Here is a 27,450-nt window from a genome sequence, read left to right as displayed (position 1 = left end):
AAGGGGAGTTTACGTTTTTCATTTTTTTTTTCTTCTTCTACCTGGAAATAGGTTTTTAATGACCATTTAACCCTTGCAGTGCGAGCAGGGGTATTAGCAAATGTAAGAGACAGCTGCATGGTGGGAGTTCCACCTAATGTCGACTTGAGTTTTGCAGCCCTCTGAAATATTCATACGTCTATAACCCGTGGCTTTGGAGAAGCGCAGTGCCCTTTTTTTATCCTCTGCGCAGAAAAGTTGCTGTGTTCCGGTGAAGTTTGGAAGCCTTTGCCTTCTGCCTCCATTTTAAACTGTGTGAAACTAAAGCAGACTGAACTGGCATGAGCTGAGATGCGAGGTTATCCCTTTAGGGGATGTGAGCAGCCATCTCTCTTCTGAAACAGCGTGCTCGAGATTTCAGCTGAAATCCGCACGCATTTGAATAATAATCCGCGGCCGGAGCTCAAATCAGCATGGACGGAGAACATTCATCAGCTGTGTGGGTTTTTTTTTTATTTTAATGACTTTCAGCGAGGGCTCTGCAAGTGCCTCCGCAGCTCTCGGCAAATTAAAGACATGACTGCAATGTTAATACAGGGGCATCAAACATGATCTCTCCTTCAGAGAATTAATTAGCCTGTTATTTTGTTTCTTTTTTCTCTTATCTCTGATGTCTCGATAGAAGGGTCCGGGCGCAGATGGATGTACAAGTCGCAGGCCTTCAGATCGCACACTGGTTGAACAGCGTGGGCTATTGTTCTGTATAAGGGTATCCCATGTAGCTTAGAGATCCAGAGCAAATATCTCATTATCAATGCTCCAGAGATGTTATTAAAGATGGCTTGGAGTTATTTTGAATTCACGCTGCCTTTTTCTCCCCTTGTAATCTGGGAGGGAGGAACACTGTGACCATGCTCTCTAGGAGAGGGGGAAGTTTTCACTAGGTCAGGGAAACTTTTGATGGCTGAAATCATACATTCACTTTGTACTTTTTGCATCATATACAGAGCAGTTCCAACCCAATATTGAGAGGTCAGAAAGAAAAGGAAATGTAGCAAGGAAGTAAGCAGGCCACCATTTTGTATCCCATAATATGAGCCTTACCATTGTAACCAAGTCTTAAAGTAGACCTAGCATTGGATATACGGTTTCATGGTAAGTGCATGCATTCTGCGTAATGTGTAAGTATTACAGTTCCTGATATTTACTATCTCTAACATCACAGTCCTCCCCTGACAATGCCTTCCTCTGCTTTTCTCTCCAGAATGACAATGCCATGTATGTTCGACACCATCTAGGGTCAGCATATATTTCCTGAACGTAACATATTGGCTCAGAGATGAGCACATTTTGGCACCTGTGAAGTTCTTCAACTTTGTTCACAAATGTCTAACACAGGTCAGCCCCTTTTTATCACCAAAGGAACCCTGGGAATACTGGAGCTTATTGAGACATTCAAATTCCTACATTTTATTCCTACAGCCAGCTAAACATATTTTTAAAGCAACAGTATACTTGATAGTAAATATGCCTCTCAACCCAACCCTTAAAGGAGAACTATGGGGTCAGGGCTTTTCCCCATAATTCTCCTTAGGGTAACGGGAGGACACAAACTAGCGTCCTCCCGTTACCCTAAGCTCAGTATACCGCGAGCTACAGCTCGCGGTATACTGAGACGCCGCAGCCGGAGTGGATCCCGACATCGATGTCGAGATCCGCCCAGCTGCGTGAGTGACAGCTGGCTCTGCCTATCTAGAGGCAGAGCCAGCTGTACCCGCCCCCTCCCCCGTCAGTTCTGCCAGTCAGCGCTGGCGGATCGGCGCAGGGAGGGGGGAATCCAGCCCCTCCCCTGTCACGGCAGAGAGCTGTGACAGGATCGAGAGGTGAGCGAACGCCGGTATATGTTCGCCCATCTCCCGATCTACTGAGCCGACCTGTTACAGTCTCATTGTCACAGGTCGGCTAGAACTATGAGGTGAGTGAGAAGCACTCAACTCCTAGTTCTCCTTTAATGTGATCTGGAGGAACCTAATATTGTTACAGAAAACATAATCCTATAGCACTGCTCTAAAATTACATTTTTGGCACTGGCATCCACCGAGAACATGCTAAGAGCTTGCAGCCACTAAGGTTCTGTATTGGATGGTGGAACAGAAGGGTCCACTTTGGCATTAATTGGAGTCAGTGCAGAAAGCAAGGCCTATTTAAAATTTACCCTTGAGGTCAGGGCTGGATTCTCAGTCCATTTGTAATATCTCCTAGCTGGTATCACCTCTTCACTTCTGAGCTGGCTTAGACTACTGTAACAAGTTGTAAAAATGCTTGTAAGAGAAGACCCCACAGTTTCTACTCCCAATGGGAAATAAATGTTTGGCTGCTGACTACAGTATATGGGCCACCTCACTGCCACCTATAGGTGCAGGCCTAGTATCCCAATAGTAACTCATGCCTTGCTTGAGGTCCATGTGGCACAAGGTACCTTTGCTTTTTGTAGAATTGTTACTTTGAGAACTTCTATAACTAGACAGGGTCACTTTGGAAGACTGAAAATAAAACTACTCATACTGGTTGATTTATTTCTCCTCTAGTCTGTACCCCTTGAAACCATTAGATAGTGCCAAGAAATGAAGACAGACTGCTGATTAAGGTTTTTTTTTGGCGAGATAAAAAGCTCTACTTTTTACCCGGTGCTGCTTTATTAATATCAAGACATCAGATGATAGAGGTGGCATTTTGTTGCCCCGGGCCGAATTTCTATGGATCGCTCAGTGCTGGCGCTCAAAGATTCGTGTTGTCAGTTTTGGAATTGAAATGCCGTCTTCCGCGACTCGACAATATTACATCCAGTGCCCCGACTTCATAACAAATCTCATTTTCCTTGGCAGGATCAGGCAACTTTTTATATATTTTCTTTTAATATCCGCGATTGGCAATTATTTCCCTCTATTTCTTTTGCTCTTCGTGTACGGGGAAATATGATAGCAATCTAAAAATAATGGATATTAAGGCGGTAATGCAGAGCGGAGGTTTCCAGACCTCCGGGGAGTCGTAATAGCCAGGATTTAGGAGTTTCCTTCCACGAGCGCCGTTCGGTAATTGGAAATAGCTGAGATGGTAATGGGACACTGACAAGAGGTCTCTGGGGGCTGAAAAGGAGAACTCGTGACGTAACAGTCCTAGGATTAGTTGCGTTGTGTTGGGACAGATGGCATTTTTATATTGATCATCCGCACTAACTACCTCCTATGAAGAAGAGTAAAATTCCCAGTTGTTTTTTATTAGCCTATATATTATATGAGGCGTAGACCTAATCTGTCCTGTATTATGCTGCGTATGATCACCTTAAAGATATAATGAAGAATGATACGCAGATTACGTTTATGCATAATTCAAATGTTACTCCGGTGTATCTGCATCTCCATTTCAATAAAAGTCTGTAATTACTCATCTACTTTTCATATAGAACTAAATGTGTGATATCACAATCTTTACTTGGCTCCTGCTATTTATTTTTATTCCCCTTCATTTATTTCCCTGTAAATTTCACATTTGGGCTGTCATAAACAATTAAGTGTAACCAATAGATAATATGCTCCAGATTTTGGTAATTGCTTGTTCTTACAATGCCATTTCTGGACTTCTAGGAGGTGATCGTGAGCGCCTCCATGTCCCCACTGCCACATCTCTTCCCTGATTGCATGGAGTCCCTTAAACCAATAGGAAGGCTTGGCCTGTAGGAAAGGACCTACCTGAACTCCAGACATAAGTCAAAATTTGCAATGCATGTTGAGCACTCTGGCTTCCATGGCATGGTTATCTTTTAAGGGCTCCTTCCACAAGATCAGAGCTGGTCTGCATTGCCCAACGTTGTCCCAACGCAAGGACAAGGCAAACACCCTTATGTCTTATGACTTCGGCTCACACCAATGCCCTGGTGTGATTATGACTTCAACTCACACTAAAAATGCACTACAATACATGTTAATAACGCATTGCAGTGCATGGTTTGAACAAACCCCAAAGTATACCTTGCATTAGATAAACGGGAGCCCCTCCCTCATCTAAAAATGTTGTTCCTGTAATGAGAAAAAGTTTACCTTAGACCCAGCTCTCTTTACATTTTAAAGCACTGCGCAAACTGTTGGCGCTATATAAATACTATGTAATAATAATAATAATAGAGCATTGGGCAGCAGAAGAGGTTGGTAATTACCATCTTCTTTCCAGGTAAAAGTTTTAATCACACTTAAGTGTATCTAAACCCAAGAAAAAAAATATATTGCAGCTTACCAGTCCATTTCAAACCCAAAGAACAAATGTAATGTATTACAGCTTATCAGTTCTTAGACGTGGTGAATGCCTTCGTTTTATTTTCTATTCTCAGGGATTTGTGAACAGGAAGACTAGAAGTCCTTTCTGATACCTTGACCGAAAACATCAAATCATGCCCGCATCAGGCGAGGGATGCCCTTTCACATGTAGTCTATTGTTTACTTGCTCCGGCCCCATGACCGCAGGCCCATACCTCATTACTGACCTGGGTCTGGGATGTAAACATTAGGCCCCGTTCACACCTGAGCGTTTTACCGCGCGTTCCAACGCTTGGTAAAACGCGCAACAGGTGAAAACCCATGTTTGCCTATGGGCATGGTTCTCACCTGCGCGTTTTACCGCCCGTTCGATCGAGTGGTAATACGAGATACGCCCAAAGAAGTACATGAGTGTTTCTTTTACTGCAAATCGCGGTAAAACCGCGCGGCAAGAAACGTGCGGCAAACGCGAGTTTCCAATACGCTAAGGTATGAATCCAGTGTCAAGGAGCCTGGGCATTGCACCTGTGATGCACTGATCACAGTTGCAATGCTTTGCAGACCTGAATGTAAAAATTTAATAAATGCACTTTTTTTTTTATTAATGCAAGGGCATTTATTAAAGCGGAACCTTTACACTCAAAAATCTAATTCTACCAATGCTACCATGATGTTTAATGATAACATATACATGTCAGGTTTAAAATGCTGTGATTTTGAAATACACTTGCAGAGAATTCACTTCCTGCTTTGAAAGGGCAAAGTTACTTCAGTTTGGCAAACCAATGCACACTAGGATTGCCTTGTCATTGGCAGAGCATTGCTGGGAAATCATGAGATTTCATGGAAAGGTATTTTCCTCCCCTGAGATGATGTGCATGGTCACATGTGCCAGGAAGTAAAAGGAGAGCTAGCAATGTGCCCTTAGTAAACATGGCCACTGAAGACCGAGGAAGAAAAGAGAAATAAGGTATGCAAAGAATACAAAGCCGGCAATTATCTAGAAGTATGTGTTTGTAGATTGCAGACATCCCAACTCTGCTTTTCTCAAACAGGTCCTCCTCTGCTGATTGACAGCAGCAGAGGGTGGGTGCAATTGCCAGCTTGCTTTTGGCTATTGCACATTGAAATAGCCAACAGCAATCTAGCTATTCATTCCTTTTCTGTTTGAGATTGTCATTACTAAACATTGTTAAAGGTGTGTTTGTTGTTTTAAAGATATGGGTAAAGGTCCACTGTAAACGTTTTGCCAGTGGTGGACTGTGCCTTTTTAAAAATAAATAAATGACTGAGTTAAACAAGGCCAATTACAGTGTATGTTTCAGATATTTTAGATCAGACACCTTTTTATTAAAACTAGCAAATCCCATAGAGTGGAAACAGTTTGTTGAGGTATGTGTCATGCAGAAAACCCCAGCAAAGATGTGAAACAGGAAGTGGCCATCTTGAAAACCTCAGCAAGAGTAGGGTGAGCCACAAAAATGTGTGGTAAGCAGTGTGTGGTAAAATGAGAAGACGCAATATCGCCTGCACCAGTTTTCCATGCCCTGTCAACATTATTGTAACCGTTTAAAAATATTGCAAAGCAATAAAGTAAACATGTTACAAACCTGAGCAATACAAAGCGAACATACAATGAAAATAAAACATGTAGAGATCACCAAAGTGAAAGCGGGGTGTTAAAAGCATCAGCAGATCGAGAGATAGGGGCAGCTTAAGGTCTCATTCACACTACCGCGCATATATGCGCATATTGTACCATATGCAAATAAATGGCTCCATACACATAGCCGCGTATGGAGCCTTATATTTGCGTGGCGTAAAAATGTGCAAAAACAGAATGTAACCGAGATGCATCCGGGCAGCATATTTCTGCATATTTTACACGCCTATGTGTGTTCGCGCGTGTATACGAACGTATGTGCGTACAGTTCATTAAAATTTCTATTAGGAATTATGCATTCTGGGAATGCAAATAGTGCACGCATATACGCTTGTATAGACGCGTATATACGCAATATACAATTTTGCGTTGTGTGTGTGAATGAGGCCTACAGCTGAACCCCAGGCAGGTATAAAGCTGCTGACAGATGAAGGGTAGTATGCCTCTGTGGAGGAGAAGGGTGGGTTAGGTCAGGCCCTGGGAAGGGGGCAAAAAAGGACAAGTGCACTTTGTTTTAAAGCAGTGGTCGCCAACCAGTGATCCGTGAGAAAATGTTGGTGGTCCCCGGGCCCCTCTGATGACGTGGAGGCTGGGCCGTCATTGAAGCGACACGGAGGCTCCGAGGCTGCCTCTCACTGACTCAAGCAGCGGCTGTCACAAGGAATGCCGGCTCTCAGTACAGTGCAGGAGCCGGGGCATCTCGTCGGTACCCGGACTGAGCAGGCTGCGGGACATAGAAAAAGTGGGGAGAAGCCAAGTAATAGTGGCTCAGTGTGGAGGAAGGGGAGGCACAGGGGTGGTTGGGGGCAGTGCCGAAGCTAGGGGGGGTGCGCCGCATGCAGGGCCAGTGGCAGACTCGACAGACTTTGAACGTGGGATGATTGTTGGCGCTCGGAGCCATGGCGCGAGTATCGGCAAAACAGCAGAATTAGTTGCATGTTCAAGAGCAGCTGCTGTTAAAGTGTTTAAAGACTGGACTGTCAGGCGAAAATCTGGGTCTAAACGTGCGAATTGTGGCCGCCAGCGACTAGTCAATGTTAGAGCAGAACGGAGAGTGGCAAGACTGGTACAAGACAACAGAAGGGCAACAGTGCGGTGTCAGATTCCTCGCATCACCTTTCAACATCTCGTGGAGTCACGAGGCGGCGGCGTTAGATATATATATATACAGGGCTTGAAAAATCCACTCGTCCGCTCATCTGTGACGAGAGAATGGTGGAGCCCGACAAGCAGCTTCCCGGTCGGGAGCTTTACATTTGAGCGTCTCGAGAGACGCCCGATCGCTTGTATTGGCAGCTTAAAAAAAAAAAAAAAGTAATACTAAAATTAAAGAATCATAAAAAAAATAAAGCATAAATTTTTTTTTAAATTTTTAAAAAATTTAAGTCCCCGCCCCCCCACATACACACGCAGATATGAATCGGGTGCGCCTACATGCAAAAACGACGGTTGCGCCTATTGTGCCACACATGTTAAATATCGCCGGAGTGAGAGCAATAATTTTAGAGCCATTAATCACTGATAACACTAAACTGATGAGCAGTAAAAGCGTTTTAATCGTCGCCTATTGGCGTATTTTGCGGGCGCACGCAATTTTAAGGCTTGACATGTTTGGTATTGATTTACCCGACGTGACACTGAATTTTATGTTTTAGTAAAAATATGGGTAAGAATAAATGTTTTATAACATAATGTAGGGAAACGTTTTTTTTTTACATTTATGGTACTTTTTTCATTATATAGTTAAAAAAAAATAACATCCCCCTAAGTGGTGATCTATATACCTCCAAAAGAAAGCTCTATCTGTCCCCAAAATGTTTTAACATAAATTGCAAGGCTATAGTCCGGTCATGCTGACTGGTGAAATTTTTGACTGGTGAGACACCATCAAATTTTTCAAGCCCTGTGTGTGTATGTATATGTATGTATGTATATGTATATATGTATGTATGTATGTATGTATATATATATGTATGTATGTATGTATATATATATATATATATATATATATACAAATATATTTATATATGAGGTAACAAAAACTATATATGAGGTAACAAAAAATATATATATTCAGATTAGTGGTCCACGGGATTTAAAATTATGAATTTAGTGGCCCATGAGGTCCGAAAGCTTGGCGACTGCTGCTTTAAAGTGCACCTATCCTTTGATGATTTGGCACAGTTGTAATTATATTGGGTCCCCTGAACACCTGAATTGACCCATGTCCAACTAGATTGTGCAGCCATACCCTGGTTTCCTCTACTATAATCCCCAGCAGTCATCTCTCCGACTCAGACTCAAGCCAAGTGTGACTTATACCATCAAGCCTCTTTTTTATACCTTTTTTCACCCTTTAGAAATCTGGCCAGATCTTCACTAAGAAAAAGCTTTCAACTTTGTCTGAAGAAACTTGACAGAGCCGTGACATAAAGCCAAAACTTTATATTGCCTATTAGCAGGTACATCAAAAGCCTCTTATGTGGAGTTGTGTCTGAGCAGACTCTGATATTGTGCCATCTGCAGTCCCAAGGCTTCTCCTGTCTCTACACTAGCGGGAGATGGAGCCTCGTACAATCTGGTGCCTGCTAAATCTTTTGACAGGAGCCCAAGTAAAGACTAGACGTTATGAGGCTTGTCTGCTACTTACAAATGCGGTGCGGATAATGAAACCTGCTGTACAGTTATTACAGAGGTGCCACCTTATTAGGCCGAGGGCTGCCTGGGGATTATAAATCAATAGAGTGCACAATGAATAGATTAGCGAGGGGTCACCCTTAAAATGACTGCTTATCCGCATTGTCAGCCATGATAGTGGAAGGTTATTGTAAAAGTCGTGTTTGCTGCATTATATAAATGCATCCGTTCTAGGCTTCTTTAAATAAGGCGATGCAAAAAAATGTTATGCCAAGTGACGTAATCCAGAATAACCATTCAAATGTAATTTCGAACTGTTAGGACTCCATCAAACCCATGCACAACCAGTAATGTGCGTGATATACAAAATTGCATAGACTTTTACATGTGCTTGTGTGCACTAACAAGGGTGTTACACTGCATGGAAGCATCATTAAAGGAGAACTATGAGGTGAGTGCTTCTCACTCACCTCATAGTTCTAGCCTACCTGTATCCTGATGGGATATGTAGTCTTGAGAAATCAAGATGCAAAGCACACTGGGAATCCAGGAAGTTGGTGAAAGTGATGGGCAGATAGAAGGCAGCACTCAGTACATAAATGGGATTTTTTTTCATGTAAGCTTTGATTACATTATCAAAAACCACTCTATTATGTATTCCTATTACAATGCTGATGTTCTAACAGGATAGGATATGCTAGAACTTTACAACTTTTTAAAGTCGCAGTATGGCCATGCTAAGGCTATACTCAAGCTGGCCGTACACCAGTAGAACTTCGTTTGAACTTTCCTTTGAAATTTTGAAAAATGTTCATCAGAGAGATCAATCTTGCCATCATTGAGACAACGGATTCCATTGGAAAACCCCCTAAAATTTCAACCAAACCGGCTTTTTGAATGGAATCCCAGATGCATTAAATGGGTTTCTTTTCTGCGTAGCACATTCACATTACAATATCAAAGTTTTTTTTCCTGAATGAAAACCACATTCATGGTTAGAATTTCATTTTAATCCGATAAGAAGCAAGAAAACTTTTCCATCCTGAGCCTTTAAATTTGGTCTTCTCTATGGTCCAAAACGATCGTCCGTTTGTCCCCATTAACCCTAAAGCCCCTTTCACATGGGCTGATAAGGAGAGGATCCGTGCACGGTGGATGTCTCCACTGTAGCAGTATGGAGTTGATGTCTCCGCTGTGACATCCTTGTCCATCCAGTTTTTTTCCTCCATCGCGAGATGAAGGAAAAAACTGACATGACAGGACCCCATGTCGGTCTATGGGGAATCGGTTGTAAAAGGACATTTATATCTGTTTACGTCAAATTACCCCCCTCAACCCGGCACAATCAGGTCTGGTGAAACGGATCCTCTGATCCATTTGTTTTTCCGGACCTTGCCGGAGTCGGTGGTAACCGGTACCCATAAACTAACATCGGGTTCACCTGTCAGTTTTTCAAGCGGACATGATCAGATGCCCAATTGGACCGCCCGTGTGAAAGGGGCCTTAGAAAATCAAATGGCCGTTTCAAAGGTGAATTCTTCTGAACAAATTCTACTCGTATATGGCCAGCTACAGTGCCCAGATCTAATTTCTGCAGATTCCTGACCGATACCAGAACCAGGAATATGATTCCACATGCCAGAAAATGTACAGAACTAAAATAATGGTTATGGACGGAGTTGACCTTTAAACAAGCCTGGGATAAACAAGGGGATCTATCCTTAGACAAGCACTAATAATAAAGATAAATGGAGAGTCTGGGTGAACCGCGTGGCCCTTTTTTTTTTCAGCACTCCGTATTCTAGTCTGTGATCCAGTACAAATGTAAACTTTGAAATGTCGCCGAGGCATTTACACAAGGCAGCAGCTTATTGCCCGAGGTCTTGTCTGTTGTACTTCAGCCTGAATAACCCCGATACCGGCTCTCTTCCCCGGGCCCTGTCAGTCTGTGTCATCTGTATGAACCTAGGGGAATTTCAGTCACGCCGGTCGGTCTGTCATTGTTTGTGCAAGTCCTTTTTGTTACTGTAAAGCTGCTTCTTCCAGGAACTTGGTGACTGACCTTTTCCAGTGATGTCACAGTATCTGCCATGTAGCTGGATAGGACTTCGCTTGCCCTGTGGTCATCTGCTTCCTTAAAGAGTATGTAAAGCCCAGCGATCAGCATCTTTTGGTTGGTCTGTTGAAAGTACCATTGGAAGTGTTTTGTTATATGCGTTTGAGAAGTATAAAAAAAAAAACCTGTTTCTGCTAGAAAACTTGTCAGCTGATATGTTCCTGTGCTATCCGTGAGTACTATAGATCCCCACCACTCTATGGTATGGAGAAGAAGAGAGGGAAAGGTCTTCGAAGACCAAATCAAGAGGGCAGCAAAGGGTGAAATGCTGCTTCTTAATAGATACAGCACATAAAGTGAGTGTCACTCTAAGCCCCGGATCACATATCTGCTATGTGACATTGCAGGTGCTCTGCTGGGTGCGTTGAGGTAAGGCTGCCCATTTATATGAATGAGTTGCCTACCACAACTAAATTGCATGCACCTTTTTTTTTTTTTTTTTTTTTTTTTTTTTTTTAAATCGCATTGCACCACAATGCATGGTAATAGATTACTATGTGCAACTCGCATGCAACGACTACATGCTTTGTGGTGCTATTAAGAAAGAATGGCACAGCAGCACACATAACATGTGATGCGGGAGCATGTGCAATGCTGCAGAGGTGTGAACGAGCACTAGGACAGGAAATGTGTTACTAGCAGGTGAAAATGAAGAGAAGACTGGGAAAAAGAAAACTACTGCAGCCACCAAATCCTAAACTGGCAATACACTGGTAGATTTTCGTACGAGCATTCATAGGAAGAATCTCATCAGATAACTCAATAATGCCATCAGAGACTTGACCAATGCATTCGATTTTGGAAATGAATGGAGATCCCCAAATGAAATCCATGGTCACTGTTAGAATGTCATTCGCTTGTGAAAAAAGTTCCATCTGACGCCTTCAAAAAATAATTTTTTTAACTTGACCCCATTAAAGCCGTATTAAACTCTCAAACTTGTTTTTAATAATGATTTTAGAACACTCAAATATAAATTGCCCAGCAAAGTATTTTTTTACATTTTTTTCCCCCAAACACTTAGGCCCCAGTCACACCAGGGCGGTTGTGGATCAGCGCTGTTTCCTTGCAAATTTTAAAAGGGCGGTTTTGGGTGTTTTTAATTGCGTTTCAGCTCCGAAACGCAATCAAAAACACCCAAAACCGCGCTGAACAGAGCAGTTCCATTGAAAGCAGTATGAAAACCGCAATGATCAGCGCAGCAAAAAAAAAGGGTCAGGGAGCAGTTCGGGTGGGAGGCAGTTCGGATTGCATGGAGCTCATGAACAGTCCCCATAGCAATGTATGGAATTGTTCATGTCGGTGGATCCACGCGGCTGAACTGCCCTGGTGTGAACAGGTCCTCAGTCATCATGGTGCTGAACAGCTTCAACTCTGTTTGGCTTCCCTGAACTTCCTGTCCAGTACAGGATCACAAGGGACTGAGCGGTCTCCAGCAGCTGTCCATCTACTATCTTAGAGGAGGGGAATGGGTTGACCTGTTTTGCCTGTGTGCTTGTGGAGAGAGACACTGTTTACTAGCACACGCAAGGGTGACTCCATAGGACCCTGCAAGGAGCCACCCTAAAACAGGATATCAGGGCCAGTGCTCAGGGACCAGCTGATTCTGCAGGAAAGTAAAACTTTTGAACATCAAGAAGCAACCTCCATCAGCATCAGAAATGGCTTTAAAACATTTTGAGGTTAGTGATATCAAAGTCAAAATGTGTGTTGTTTTTTTTTAAAATGCTGATTAAATATTTTACATGGATGCTGCTCTTTGATGATTTAAAGTTTTAGTTTGCTGCAGAATCGGCAGGTCCCCTGAGCACTGATATCCTGTTTTAGGGTGTCTCCTTTCCCTTCCAGGGTCCTATGGAGCCACCCTTGTGTGTGCTAGTAAGCTGTATCTGTCTCCACAAACACACAGGCACGGTAAGCCACAACACACTTCCCTCTTTTTTTCCTTTAGTTTTTTTTTTTCTTTTTAAAGCTAGTAGATGGACGGCTGCTGGAGACTGCTCTGTTCCTCCTGATCTTGTACTCAACAGGAAGTTCAGGGAAGCCGAGCTGAGGGAATTGGAGCTGTTCTGAAAAATGATGACTAAGTGCTTGAGTAAAAATGTAAAGGAATAACTTGTTGGACAATGTTAACTATTAGAAAATCGGATGAAATTCTCCTGGTGTATGGCCATATTGAGTATGGGTAATCTGCAATGTATTACATTATTTTTCCTGGATTGAAATCCAATTTAGAGCTCCGACCTTTCAGCTGGAAGTTCATACCTGGAAGTCAGGGAGGGTCCTGGTTGGTGTTTGTGCAATGTGTTCAAAGAGCTGCCTTGCTCAGCAGGAAAGGACGCTTTAATTGTTTACATTCCAAACAAGCAAACACATTGGCCCGGCTTCCTTTGTTCGGGAAGAGCCGCAGGCGTCTGCTTTCCAAACGAATATTAAGTAGAGATTCAGGACTATGAGATGGGACAGAGGGGTTGACTCTTGCCATCGGTGTAATGTCAAAACAAGAGCTGTGTATTAATGTGATTAGCTGTGTTTGTTTCTTCGTCTCTCTTAAGGTGGCCATACACTCTACAACCATCGCAAGACTTTAGTCTTGCGATGGTTGTAAAGGGATTAAAAAAACGTACGATCTGCCTATCTTGGACAGGCAGATCACACTCTCGATCATCGCAAGCCCACCCCCCTGAGGGGCGGGCTTCCGATGACCGCAATGCTGAACGGGCAGTGTGCGCGTGCGCACACCGGCCCGTTCAGCATTTATCTTCCGAGCACCGTTCTAACCAGCCGAGAATCGTACGATTCCCGGCTGGTTTTCGAACATGCTGGTTCGACAGAAGACGTGCGACCGTACAGTAGAAACGGTCGCACGTCTCCGTTCACACTGCTCGATTATCGTACGAAAAACCGATCGCATACGATTATCTTACGATAATCGTGCAGTGTATGGGCACCTTTAGTCTGACCCGTATCATTTAGGTGTTGTTGTGTTTTGTACAGGAAATAGTTTTATTCCTCTCTGAATTCCTGCAGCAAACAAATATAGCTCAGTCCAGTCAATCTGAACAGAGGTTTTCAGTGGATCCACCTTTTCATATCGGTCTCTTTATAACTTGTTAAAATATACAACATTACAAGGTTTTTTTTTTTTTGGTTTTTTTGGTCTAACCCCTTGTGGCTAGTTGGAGCCGGCCCTTTAAGCAGGCTGTGATGCCGGAAGCCAGTAGAAGGGACGCCCTTTATTCGTTTACTGTGATTGGCTGCACAATGATGACATAATCCGTAGCCCGTCCTACCGGTTCCTGATCATTGGTAGTTGACTGTGACAACCCGGTAACAGTATTCCTGCTGCACTCCTTCCCGGGTATCCCTGTCACCGAGGGTGCTCGAAGTGACCGCGAATGGCGCCGTCAATAAAGATGTCACCAGCACATCATATTGAAGTGAAGAACACGTCTGTTTATTGACGCTTCATGTCAAAACAAATGGCGTTTCAGGGCCACACAGTGTCCCCTTCATCAGGCTTGAAATCATTGTCATTTCAAGTCTGATAAAGGGGACCCTGTGTGGCCCCGAAACTTTATTTGTTTTGACATGAAGCGTCAATAAACAGACGTGTTCTTCACTTCAATATGATGTGCTGGTGACATCTTTACCAAAACTAGGCAGCAGGCCACATTCACACCTGGGCGTTCTGTGAACGCGTGCTTTGATACACAGTAACCAAAACGCGGAATGTGCATTTATTTCTAATGGCACCCCAAATGTGACCAGGAAAATGTGCGTTTTTCCTTTACATTTGCACACGTTAAAATGCCCACAAACACAGAATCCAAAAACACAGAACCCTTTGTAAAATTTGCTACATGAGCTTTTTTGTCATGTTTGTTGCGTGTTCATGACCCCATTGAACTCAATGGAGACGCGAGACAAAAACGCAGCACATGAACACAATCGAATGTGAACCGCATACCTGGAACGCCATTGTGTGAATGCGGTTTTATAAGGGCATGGACTGTGCACCCTCCAGAACAACACAACAACGCATATATGAATCAGCTGGCCGTTCAGGCCCACCCGCATATATTTGCATTACTCATAAAGAGGTTATTGTGTAGCTCATTAAAAATCAATCCTTGAATTACAGTAAAGTGACTTTGCCTAGGCTGAGAGGTGCATTCTGGGAGAATATTATCAGTCTGCTGCAGCCAGGAAGAAGCATTTCCTCAGTCTCCATTTTTAACTCATTTTAACTTTTTAATTGTATAGCAAGACCTGATGTAAGAGCCTGTAGCTGGGGCTGATCTGCCCCTTGTGAACACAACCGAGAGCTGCACAGGCACCAGGATTTATTTGATTGGGTCATCTCAGTCCAGGAGAAGTCTGCTCAGTTTACAGTTCTGAGTTTTACAGAAGCAGTGTCCTCAAAGTTTCTTAGAGCTTAGGATTTGGCTGTTAGTTTTGTTTTCCCAATCTTCAACATAATATTTACAGAGTAAGATTATGTGTGACAAGGGAAGCGCACTGGAGAACCTTCATTTTTGGTCACTTCTACTTTTTTGCTGTGCTGGCAGCCTGCATCATTAAAGAGGGAAGCCGGGCAAAAATCATAACCCCCCCCCATGTGCACAGCTCAACCCCCTTCTCCTCCCTGGAGGGATGAAAAAACGGCTGCTGCAGTTCTGCTTCTGTGACCATCTCTCCTTCCCCATCCTACAGATAGGACAGAAAAGGAGCAGCAGCAGCCTCATAAGGTCATGCCTCTACTCACTCCTCCTGTAAGAATGTTAATAGATTCAGTCTGTGCTAAGCATTAGAGTCCTGTTTGGTTCAACCTAATGGTGCTTTACAGGGGATTACAGGAAGCTAATATAAGTATGGAATCAGGTACTTATAAACCTGTATTTAAAATCACTGTAAATGTTTCGAAAGGAATATGATCAAAATATACACCGATCAGCCATAACATTCTGACCACTGGGAGGTGAAGTGAATAACATTGATTATCTGGTTACAATGGCACCTGGAAGTGGGGGGATATATTAGGGAGCGAGTGAACATTTTGTCCCTGAAGTTGATGTTTGAAGGGCCATATTGTGGTGTCTAGACGGCTGGGTCAGAGCAACTCCAAAACTGCAGCTCTTGTGGGATGTTTCCCGGTCTGCAGTGGTCAGGACATACCAAAAGTGTTCCAAGCGGCGACAGGGTGGTGGGTGGCTCATTGATGCACGTGGGAAGTGAAGGTTGGTCGATCCAATAGAAGAGCTACTGTGCGTAAAATTGCTGAAAAATGAATGCTGGTTCTGATAGGAAGGTGTCTGACCACACAGCATCACAGTTTGTTGCATATGGGGCTGAGCAGCTACAGACTGGTCAGGGTGCCCATGCTGACCCCTGTCTGCCGCCAAAAGTGCCTAAAATGGGCATGTGTGCATCAGAACTGGACCACGGAGCAATTGAAGAAGGTGGCCTGGTCTGATGAATTAGGTTTTCTTTATATCATATGGATGGTCGGGTGCCTGTGTGTCACATACCTGGGGAAGAGATGGCACCAGGATGCACTATGGAAAGAAGGTAAGCTGGCGGAGGCAGTGTGATGCTTCGGGCAATGTTCTACTGGGAAACCTTGGGTTCTGACCTTCATGTGGTGAAACATTGTTGCTGACATAATACTTCCCTTCATCGAAATGATATTCCCTGATGGCAGTGGCCTCTTTCAGCAGGATAATGCTCCCTGACACACTGCAACAATGGTTCAAGAACGGTTTTCTTGAACAACAACAACATTGACTTGGCTTCCAGATCTTAATCCAATGGAGCATTTGTGGGATGTGCTGGAAATACAAGTCCCATCCATGGAGGCCCCACCTCGCAACTTACTGGACTTAAAGGAGCTTAGCATTTCGGCCTTATAGCACTAAGATCCCCAGTTCAGCCTGGACACATTCTGCATGGAGTTTGCATGTTCTTCCTGTGCTTGTATGGGTTTCCTCCAGGTACTCCAGTTTCCTACCATACTACAAAGACACGCTGGTAGGTAAATTGGCTCCTGTCTAAATGGACCGTGGTATGTGAGATAGGGACCTGTTAAAATAATAATAATAGGATGTTGTTTTTTTCTGAATTTCACTATCTTCCCCATTAGGAGGTTCACTTTTGTCATTTGGAAACAATCAGCTTCTTCTTTGTCCGCCCGGAGTTCCGCTTTAGCTTTTTTTTTTCTGTCTGCCTCATGTAATAGAAGCTTGCTGCAATCTACCGTTAACTCTTGTTTTTGTTGGCACCGCATAACCTGGCAGCATTTTAACAGCTCATCTGGATCTGTGTTGGCATTTATGGCTGCTGAATGATTTTTCATGTAGAAAATCCTAACATTTGGCCTGGGGTTTTACGAAAGCTCGGCTTGCATTAAGCATCCATTACCCAGCCACAGCCATTCGGGGGACAAATGGTGTCATTTAAAAACTGAAGCAGGAGTGCGTACGGCACGGAGTATTTTATGTTTTAATTGGACTTCGGTTTTCATTCCTAAATGCTTGCTCGCACAATACCAGCCACCCACTCGCGCTAAAAAAAATAAAACGATTTAAAAACCACCGCTGCTGTATTTGGCGGCGTGATGAATGAAAGACCTTCTCTGGTTTCCCCGCCATGGCAATTATCTAAGAAATGCAACAAAGTCTAAGTAAGAGGCAGTGTAAAGATTTCAATGATTGCTCCACGGTATTTCCCGTGACTTGTTTCTGCAACATTTGTCACAAAGTCATTTTAAAGTAACTTTCACATTGAAACCTATTGCCGTTTCATATTTTGAATGGTCTAGTGGTCATCTGCCAGTAAGTGTGAGTAGAATCCCCCCCTAGACAGAAAGGTATAAAAAGTTTTGCATATATATTTATCTCTTATAATCTCTCAGCAGGGAATCTCTCTTCCCTGCTGCTTGATGTGAAGCAAACTCCATTTCTCAAGACTACATATCCCATCATGCATTGCATCCAGCAAGCAATGATTATGTTACATTGTTCAGACGTTGAGATGTAGTTTAGAAGGCAGATTCTGTGACAGTTGTGACACAAGGAATTGCATATTCACGGGGCTGTGTCAGCACATTGTGGAAGTCCATCCTATGGGCAAGAATGTTTGCAAACTTTTAGATGAATATGGTTATGAGGAGTAAGATGGATACAAATTTGTTTTTAGATTTTGACCATAGATGCCCTTTAGGGTACGTTCACACCAGATGCAGTGCGTTCTGACCCGATTCTGGCCAGAACGCACTGCATTGCGGCCGGCTCACTTTTTGCGGGGCAGGAGGGGGCGTGGCGGGCCATTAAAGTGAATGGCACTGTAGCCACGCCCTTCGGCCGCAATGCGATCATCCGCACAAAAAAGTGAGCCGGATGCAATGTAGTGCGTTCTGGCCAGAATTGGAACGGAACGCATTGCCTCTGGTGTGAACCTAGCCTTAAGTGTTGTCTTCTCCCATATAGAACAAACACCGGAGCACTTTACCATCTGCTCACCTTCCCTCTCTGTGTATACTGCAGCCTTGTTATCAGCTGTATATAGATTCCCTCCTATAGATAAAGCATAGATTATTAACCAGGTCTTAACACATCAGCCATGAAATCATGGTGGTATGTTCACTCCTAAACACCAAAATATAAAATCAGTGTGATAGTTCCGATCACGTGACCTGTTCATTTACTTGAGTTTTCCAAAGTGATTTGTGCAATTGTTGATTGGCTGCAGTCACTGTTTAGCTATGGGTTGAAAAATCCTCTTTGATTGAACAGGTCTGCACACTGCTGGAATGTTGGCCAAGTTGGTAGGACCAAAATTCAAGCAGGAAAAGACCAGCTTTACTGGCATTGGAAGCCCTTGCTATCACCTCCTAGAGCAGCCCTGCAATTCTAATTGGCTTCAAGCTGTTACCTTGCCATATAGCTACCCTAACGCTACCATACTGGCATATCCCTGCCAGGTGATGATTGGGTGGTCATTGTGAAGAATGTTTTTACATTGTTGGTCTGTGGAAAGAATGCACCTTATGTTGGTGGTCAGTGGGAAGAGCATACCTTACGTTGATGGTTAGTGGGAAGAATGTGTCCCCCTTACATTGGTGGTCAGTGGGAAGAATGCCCCTTACGTTGTGGGCCAGTGGGAAGAATGCCCCTTACGTTGTGGGCCAGTGGGAAGAATGCCCCTTACGTTGTGGGCCAGTGGGAAGAATGCCCCTTTATAGTGGTTGGTCAGTGGAAAGAATGCCCCTTACAGTGGGTGGTCAGTGGGAAGACTGTTACTAATATCAGAAAATATAATTTGTGTCACTGGATACCTATCCAAGAGGTGGAAATTGCTCAAGGAACCCCCAGCAACCTTTGCAGGAACCCTGGTTTAATGACTCAGCCTTACATTTAAATGGAAAGTCATAATAGTAAATTGAAGCTGAAATGTAATAAAGCAGCTGTGCTGGCAGATTAAGTTTAGTACTTTTGCAACTCCATATAATCGCAGAAAACAATGAACAGCAGTTTTTGTTCCCTTGCAGCACTGTAAGGGTTAAGGCTGACTCTTCCAGCCCGGGACAGTCAGGATCTAATGAACTGGCAGCTCTGCTGGGGATCAGAGTAAAAGCCAAGCCAGCTAGAGTGATAGCCGAAGAGCAGAGCTAGCCCCACCTCTCCGCTGTCTGCTGGCTTGCCACTGACATCATGCCTCTACTCCAGCAACCTGCGAGAGGGTCAAATTCCTTGCAGCACAGGTAACCAGCAAACAGCACTTCCTGTAGCACTGGGAGGAGCGGGGACTAGGTTGTGACACATAACTCTCCAGCTCCTACCCGGATTAACCATCAACAACATGAAGGCGGACGGGGAAGAAGGAAAGCCTGGTATGTACCTTTCAAGTCACCCTTTCTGTACTCCTAGCCTTGATTATTATCCTCCATGGAACCACAATAGTTGTTTAAAGGGCAGCAAATGGAGCAGATCGCTGTTGGTGTTGTGTCTTTTGTTGTGGTGCCGGGTCGCTGATATACGAACACAATGGGTGACTTTGTGTAACAGGCTGGAAGTGATCCAGCGTTGTATGGGGCGGACGACAGTGCCTAGGATCAGGAATGACGCCACCGGCATTCTGGAAGTATTTGATGATCTAGTGGAAGTCATTCAAACTTGCAGCGTTCCGCTCAATGGCAGGAAAGAGGGCAGAACTAAACTAAAAAAAGTGACAATATGTGACCATCGCACAGCTACAATGTGACAATCTTACAGGGCTAGTCGGATTTTGGAGCTGTGTGTAGTTTTTATGTCGCACAAAGAAAAATGCGCCAGTTTCTATATGCACATTTATTTATTTGTTTTATGTGCCAAATAAAAAAGTGTCGCAAAACAATTTATTTACTTATCGATGATAGTGGTGAGCTGTCCATCCATACACGTCCCTCTCCTGTGGTGCTGCTCCTCGCTGTCCATTGCCCTTTGTCTTGCGAGGGTTGTAAAGTACTTAAAAAAACATACGGTCTGCCCATCTTGGACAGGCAGATCGTACTTACGATCATCGCAAGCCCGCCCCCTTGAGGGGCGGGCTTGCGATGACTGCAATGAGGGGCGGGCTTGCAAGGACGGCAAACGGGCAGTGTGCGCACACCGGCCCGTTCGTCAGTTGACTAACAAGCAGGCCACTAACTCGCCGAGAATCGTACGATTCCCGGCGGGTTTTCCAGCCTGCTTGTTCGATGGAAGACGTGCGACCGTACAGTAGAAACGGTTGCACGCCTTCCATACACTGTACGTTTCTCGTACGATCGCGGGATTTCCCGCGATTCTCGTACGAGAATCGTACAGTGTATGGGCACCTTTAAGCTGCCCATACACCTTACGAATATCGGCCGATTTTTGTATGCGATCGCCTTTTCGTCTGATATTCGTAAGATTAATGGGCAGTTTACAACCGCAAATACTGTACAATCGATCGACTTTTGACTTTCAAGCAGGTTAGAAAACTTTGGTCGATCGTACGATTTTCGCAAGGTTGGTGGCGTTTCCGTATATCAAAATTCGTACAATTTACACTGCACATGCCCAGACGAAAATATGCGCGGTCGATTACCGCAATTCGTCCAGGTGCTTTCTTCTTTTAATTACCGCTAATCCAACCTTGCGATCGGGGCAGGATGGGGCCGCCATACGAAAATTTCGAAAAGTTTTGTCCGATCGCAAGGTGTATGGGCAGCTTTATGGTATTGTTGATTTGGCGTACGGAAAATGTGCCGCTATTTACACTTAAAAATTAAAAAGAAGCATTTCCCTTTGTTACCGGCGACCCCCGTCTCCCCCCCCCCCTTGGGTTCCCGGGCCCCCCGTCTCCCCCCCCCCCATGACAATAGACTATTGATTTCTGTTATATGAATGTTTGTGTGTTTTGTGCTTTTCCAGGACTGCAGCGTTTCCCTGGAAGTTGTTTTACAAAGTTGCAAATTATGTAACGAGTTATGTAAAACTATCATCACCTTCCACAGATACTAAGTCACCATATTGGTTGTTTTTGTGACCCTGCTCTGTGTAAAGTTGGCCATACACCAGTTGAATTTGGTAATTTGCATTTTTGGAACATTCGTTCCATTTTCTAATGGTTAGTGGAGTCAATTTATATTTGTTTTTGACCATAGTGATGAGTAAAATTTTTGGAAATTTGTTCAAATCTCAACAAACAAAATTTTAACCATGAATGTGATTTTTGGTTCGGGAAGAATCGTACATACTGTGATGCGCATGTGCCAGACACAAAGGCAACTTGTTTAATATGTCCGGGGTTCTATACTAGTTGCCGCTCTAGATTAAATTTTTAAGGGATTTCAAGTAAAATCTGGCAACTGATTTTGAGTGTATGGCCAGCTTGAGTTGCCATGTCAGGCTGAAGAATGACTGAAGCCAGCATGCTGTCATTAGATAACAAACCGGAAGACAGTTGCGTTTCAAACATTTTTGTCGCTTTTTGTTCTCAGACGGTCCTCTGATGTTTCCAACGCACTGGTGTGAACTGTTCCCATTCATTTTCAGATGTCCCTGCATTGGCATCCGTTGAAAATAGCATGCCAACGCATCTGGTGTGAATGGGGCCTTAAGGAGCATTTACATCCTGGCTCCTAGGGTCTGTCCAGCCCTGCGTTACATGTATTATCACACATGCATTAATGCACCGCAACAGAAGGCTTAAAGGAGAACTATGAGGTGAGTGATTTCCACTCATCCTCATAGTTAGAGCCAACCTCGGGCAAGGTCGGCTCTATTGATTGGTAAGTGAGCGAACACATACCGTCGCGTACTCGCTTCCCAATCGTCTCCCTGCAGGGAGCAGTGACTACCAGTCACCACTCCCCACAGGGGTTCCCCCCCTCCCCTCTCCGATCCTCCGGTGCTGAGTGGGGGAACGAATGTTGGAGGGGGCGGGCACAGCTTACTCTCCTCTAGATAGGCAGAGCCCGCTGTCACTCACGCAGCTTGGTGGATCTCAACAGTATTGTCGGGATCTGTCCCAGTTGCGGCGCTCTCAGTGTACAGCGGGCAATACCTCACTATATACTGAGCCTTGAGTCACGGGAGGAGGTTAGTATATGTCCTCCCGTGACCCAAAAGAGAACTATGGTGAAAAAACACTTACCCCATAGCTCTCTTCAGTGTGAGTGGGCACCAACGTACCTATATATGTGTATTGATGTATTATTTGATGAGATCATTCACCCCGCTCAATATATGAGCAGAGAGGAATTGGGTGCAGTTTACGATCATGACACTTTAGCACACAAGGTGTAAATGGGTCTTTTCGTCCTGTTGGTGGTTACAGGCACCTGAAGGGCTTTCTCAGATTTTATAGATCTGTCTATTTTCGAATCGATCAATGTGCATCCCTGCCAGCATTGTCCTTTTATGCCTAACTCTAGTGGACAGTTAAGGACTGCATAAACATTGTCCAGGATGCTGGGAAACCACTCGCCCCATATCTGATGTCCCTTTTCACTGTAACCCAAACAGTATGACCTCATCCTAAATGCCGCGCATACCAGTTGCATTGGTCACGAATAAGGTGGCAGGCTGGTGGAATTTTAGCTGAGTCAGCAGGACTCTTATCTCCTAAGTGGGGCCAGTGAACAGGTTCCCCTGTGTTGTCTCTTCTCACAGCTGGACTTCCCAATTGTTTGTTCATCCCACATTGTAACGAGGTAATTGGGGGATGGTAACACCATTATCTTGGTTTGTAATGGTGGAGGTATTTGGGTGATGCTGGTGGAGGTGTCTCAACAATGAAGCCCACAAGGTATATACAAAGCTAGCATGTCATTCAATGACTGACAACCAATCAAAGCTGAACTATTCGTTGTAGGCCGAGTTACTCAGTGGAGGAAGTTCTAAGACTTGAACAAGGATCGGCTGCTTCTTATTGCTGTCCTATAAATAAGTAATGTAATTACGAATGGCTGGTGATAGGACTATATAATGTAGAAATAAACCCTAAAGCTACGTTGAAACCTTGGTGGTGTGTGGACGCAAAGCAGACAAATGTGCGTTATGTCTTGTTTTTGTACATTGTTAATGCAGCGTAACCATATGAATGGGGCTGCCTAGCACACTGAGACAAAGGGTGTATGTACTACTTTTTTTTTTTTTTTAAGGCAACACACCACCATTACTTATGTCACTGCGCGTTGGTTAGTATGTTGGGTTGCCAATTAGAATTAATGGCATTACAGCGCACTGCTGAGCACATTTCTACAGCTCCAAATAGTGAACCCAGCCTATCAGTATGGCATTTAGATTGCTAAAGCACCGCGTATCATTTCCAGTTATCGTTTTTGTTTTTAATCAGATTCTTGTTTTCACCTTTTTGTTGCATTTTCATACTGCTGATTTCTAGCAACCCCTTTGCTGCCGCTTCCTGTCTCCATGCACGCCAGTGATGGCGGCATGGCATTTCTCAGGGCCAGTTTCCTGATGGTGACAACAGTGGACCATGACTGTGTAGTGTGTGTTAAAACAGCGACTTCTAATTTCTACTGGAAACCTGTGTGACTAGGTGACCGCGCAAGAGCACAATTGGATGCTCACAGACAGTGTTGTCACCCTATTGCAAGAAGGGCCTGAACAAAAACCTTCATTGCAATATCACCGGGTATAGTTTTAATGAAAGCCACAGATTTAAAATGTTGATAACCACTTTTGAAATGGAATTATCATGTTCAAATTTTACTGATTAACCCATATCTATGGCCAAAACGAAGAATTTCATATTATTGCAGCTTGCCAGTCCTTCGGTGTAGTGGCCGCATTTGTTCTTTTTTCAGGTGTTTTTTTTTTGCTTCTCACCTGGTGATCCAGCCCAGTAACACACTTCCTGTTTTTGATCCTCCCCGTCCCACATGACTGCTAGACCAGTCCCCACAGTCTCGTCACCCCAAGGCTCCAGGGATCTAAGGGCCTGTGACATCATCATGTCTGATACGTGAGAACAGCGAGGGACATTTCACCGCTAGAGTGGAGGGAGAGAATTGAGTGTGGACTGCTGGTTATCAGGTGAGTATATATAGTCTTTATTTTAGCCCCCTAGACCAAAACTACCAGGTAATGCTTGCAGTGCGGGGGTAGTCCCACTGCAAGGGTTAACGTTAGGGGTGCACCCATACCGGTTTTTCGGTATCGAGTACCGATATTTTGCTTTCAGTACTCGCCGGTGCTTCCGCTGGCATGGAGCCGGCTTCCTGGGCAATCGGTAAGCCAGTTGGGGGGTAATGACATGCCGCCCGGCTTCCTGATTGCCAGGGAAGCAGGCTTGATTGTGATTGGCCGGGAAACCGGCTTCCCAGCCAATCAGGAGGCGGGTCATTACTCGCCGCCCGGCTTCCTGATTGCCTGGGAAGCTGGCACCATGCTCCCCTATGGCACTGTCGGTCAGAGGAAATCCTTCCTTTGACCGGAAGTTCCGGTATCGGAGCATTTGGGGGAGTATGAGTACTCACCTAATTACTCGGCATCGACACCAATACTAGTATTGGTGCATCCCTAGTTAACATTTTATATTTTCTAGTGTTCTTCTTTATAGCTTACATATATACCTGTCGTGTGTTAGCTGAGGGTAGCCATTTGTCAAACATTGATGCACCTAGGACCCATCACATCCGGGGCCCCACACTGTATTTTTTCAGCTTTCTCTGTATGTTTGTTCTGTGATTGCGTTTGTTTTCATAATATATTCAGGTATAAAAATATATTTACAAATATCCTGCTGGAGGACCCGGGCTCTCTGCCTCCCACCATCCTTCTGATCTTTCATCTGAAGCCCCCAGAAACTTATTTCCTAAGTCAAATTGTTGTTGTCAGCTTTGCGGTGTAATCGTTCCTGCCTGGATCCCCTGATATAACCTGTCCTGGAATAAATATAGCAATCTGTGGTTTGAGCTTTTCCTGTGCAATGCCGGCTTCGTTCAAGCAGCGTTCTCTCGGTCATGTGATCCATCTGAGACCGTTAACGTGCGTCTTCGGGCCTCAGGCTTTGGGTGTCAAGCTATGCTGGCTTTGCCCTCCAGCAGAAGTGTGCGTTCAGGTGTGTTTACCGAGCGAATTACAAGAATATCAGGATGACTGTTAAGTGTCACGTTTAAGTGTAATTCTATCTTTTCATGTTCCGGACTGAATACAGTATAAGGTTTGTCTATATAATCTTTCTATTGGGGGGAGGGGTTCTTCTACATCTGTTAGATGTTCACACTTCAGATCAACTGGCTGGTAGCATTCCCATAAATCTTTTATCATACGTGGATGACCATAAATCACAATCTCTACTTCTGTGTTTCAGAAGTTGTCCTTAAGCAGTGTCATATATGAATAAACCTCATGAATAAAGCAACTATGTTGCTTTGGGGGGAGGAAAAGTTGTTGCCAAAGAAGACTCTTAAAGTATAATTAAAGCCTCCGTTTTTTTTGCATATATCTACTTCTAGCAAGCAGTAGATATATGCAAAAAGTGTTAAAAAAAAAAACCCCCGCTTTGAAAGAGGGCAATAAATATGAAAATTCTTGGGTGGCCGCAAAGCACCTTGGGGCGGGCGCAAGCAAAGTACTCATTTTCGGCCGGGAGACGAGGAGAGACACAAGGTAAGTCTATGGACGCGTGCACTCGCATGCAGACACCGTGGGACAGGAAGTACCAGCAAGGCCAGAGGAGTCAGCGCTGGAGGGACAGATGAAAAGGACAGGAAAGAAGATCGGATTAAGAGACATAATTTAAGGTAAGTGCTAACATGAACATTGTGGGAGAGAAAAAAATGTTTTGACTTTTAATGTCACTATAAGGTTCAATAGAACTTTCACTTTAAGTCAGCTAAATACATTCGAGAAGCATCAAAACAAAAAGGTGTTTAATAAAGAGGACACAGTCTGAGTAGAAAACCCTGTCCCCTGCCTGCGTGCTGCAGAAGAGGGCCCTTGCTCTCTGTGTGGAAGCAGTGGTCTCTTTGCAGAGGTCTGACATTTCCCCTCCCCCTGCTGAATCAGACCTATATCTCTGCATTCAGCAAAGCCTGTGCTGCCTGCTAACTGGAGAGATTTGGTTCTGACACAGGAAGAGTCAGGCCACCTTAAAACTTAATGTGAGTGCATATGAGTGTTATTGGGTAAGGATCCATGGTGGCCACATTCAAACTGGATGCCTCTTCTCTGTGAGTGTACATGAGTGTATTGTGTAAGGATCTATGGTGGCCACATTTGAGCCTCCTGTCTCTTTTCTGTAAGTGCATGAGTGGATTGGGTGAGGATGTATGTTGGCCACTTCCGACCCTGATGTCTCTTGACTTTGAGTGCACATGAGTGTATTGAGTAAGGATCTATGGTTATCACATTAGAAGCTAATGTCCCTTTTCCATCTCGTCTGTGTGACCTTCCTAAAGATGATCATTCACAGTGCAGATTTTCTTTAAAGTGTGATAGACCATTTATTCCTTGTGATTGTTGCATAATACATAGCACCATGTCCTGTAATGTTGCCCTGGAGTTTTAAAAAAATGTTTTGCTCTGCTTCTTGTGCTCACATTATGAAGATTGGCAGCCTGCTTGGACCAGGTCTGCTGCTTTGCTTTCAAGATGCATCAATTCACACTAATAACCTGGCACAGCCATATGCTTGGGGTCAACCAGGTTAGAACATTATCTGACCCTGTTTTGCTCTACTGACCCCGGGAAATGTCTGATCTCCTAATTCACTGCCTAACATATTTACTGCTGATGGAAGGACGCTCTACATTCAGAGTGCTATATTATATGCTATAAGGTGCCACATAACTCAGTCCTGTCTGATTACTGATACACTGTGAGTGAATTTCTTTTGGCATCCATCTCCTGCAAGCCCCTGCACAGCAGCATTTAGACAGAGAGAGAGAGCGGCAGCGCTAGGAGCCAGTGAGACTGTGTATGCTTTGCGAATATGCTGACCAGAGCAGAGTGATGACTTGTGAAGTGTGCTGCTTCTGCTTTATTGTCCAGTCAGTGGTCTGGGGAGCAGCCAGTGTTATTCAACCCACTTCCTAATGCAGGGCTTCACGAGCCCGTCCCTTGGGGGCATCACGATGGCCCTCTGCACTCACAGTAAAATGATGAAGAATATGACACTGCATCATTGGGGGCTGCCCAGCTCCAGAGAAGGGCTGATGTAGAAGAGAGACCTGCGTGTCACGTGCCTGGGAAAGGGCTAAGTATGGG

General features: G+C 44.3%; 1 protein-coding gene across 3 annotated transcripts in view; it reads left to right on the top strand.

Moving 5' to 3' along the window:
- Positions 1-27,450, top strand: part of KAZN (kazrin, periplakin interacting protein) — a 383,508-nt gene that overhangs the window by 280,834 nt on the left and 75,224 nt on the right. The window contains exon 1 of one of the 3 annotated variants that reach the window (XM_018552661.1): positions 19,475-19,595. The exons of the other annotated variants lie outside the window; for them this stretch is intronic. Coding sequence (XP_018408163.1) covers positions 19,565-19,595 — 31 coding nt within the window. The 5' untranslated portion in view covers positions 19,475-19,564. Of the gene's footprint in view, positions 1-19,474; positions 19,596-27,450 lie in introns of those variants that run through there. 3 annotated transcript variants of the gene reach the window in all.

The sequence above is a fragment of the Nanorana parkeri genome, unplaced genomic scaffold, assembly GCF_000935625.1.
Source record: "Nanorana parkeri isolate BGI_ZX_2015 unplaced genomic scaffold, ASM93562v1 scaffold94, whole genome shotgun sequence".
Classification (NCBI taxonomy): domain Eukaryota; kingdom Metazoa; phylum Chordata; class Amphibia; order Anura; family Dicroglossidae; genus Nanorana; species Nanorana parkeri.
The sequence above is the reverse complement of the archived record's forward strand: the minus strand, read 5'-3'. Positions and strand labels throughout refer to the sequence as shown.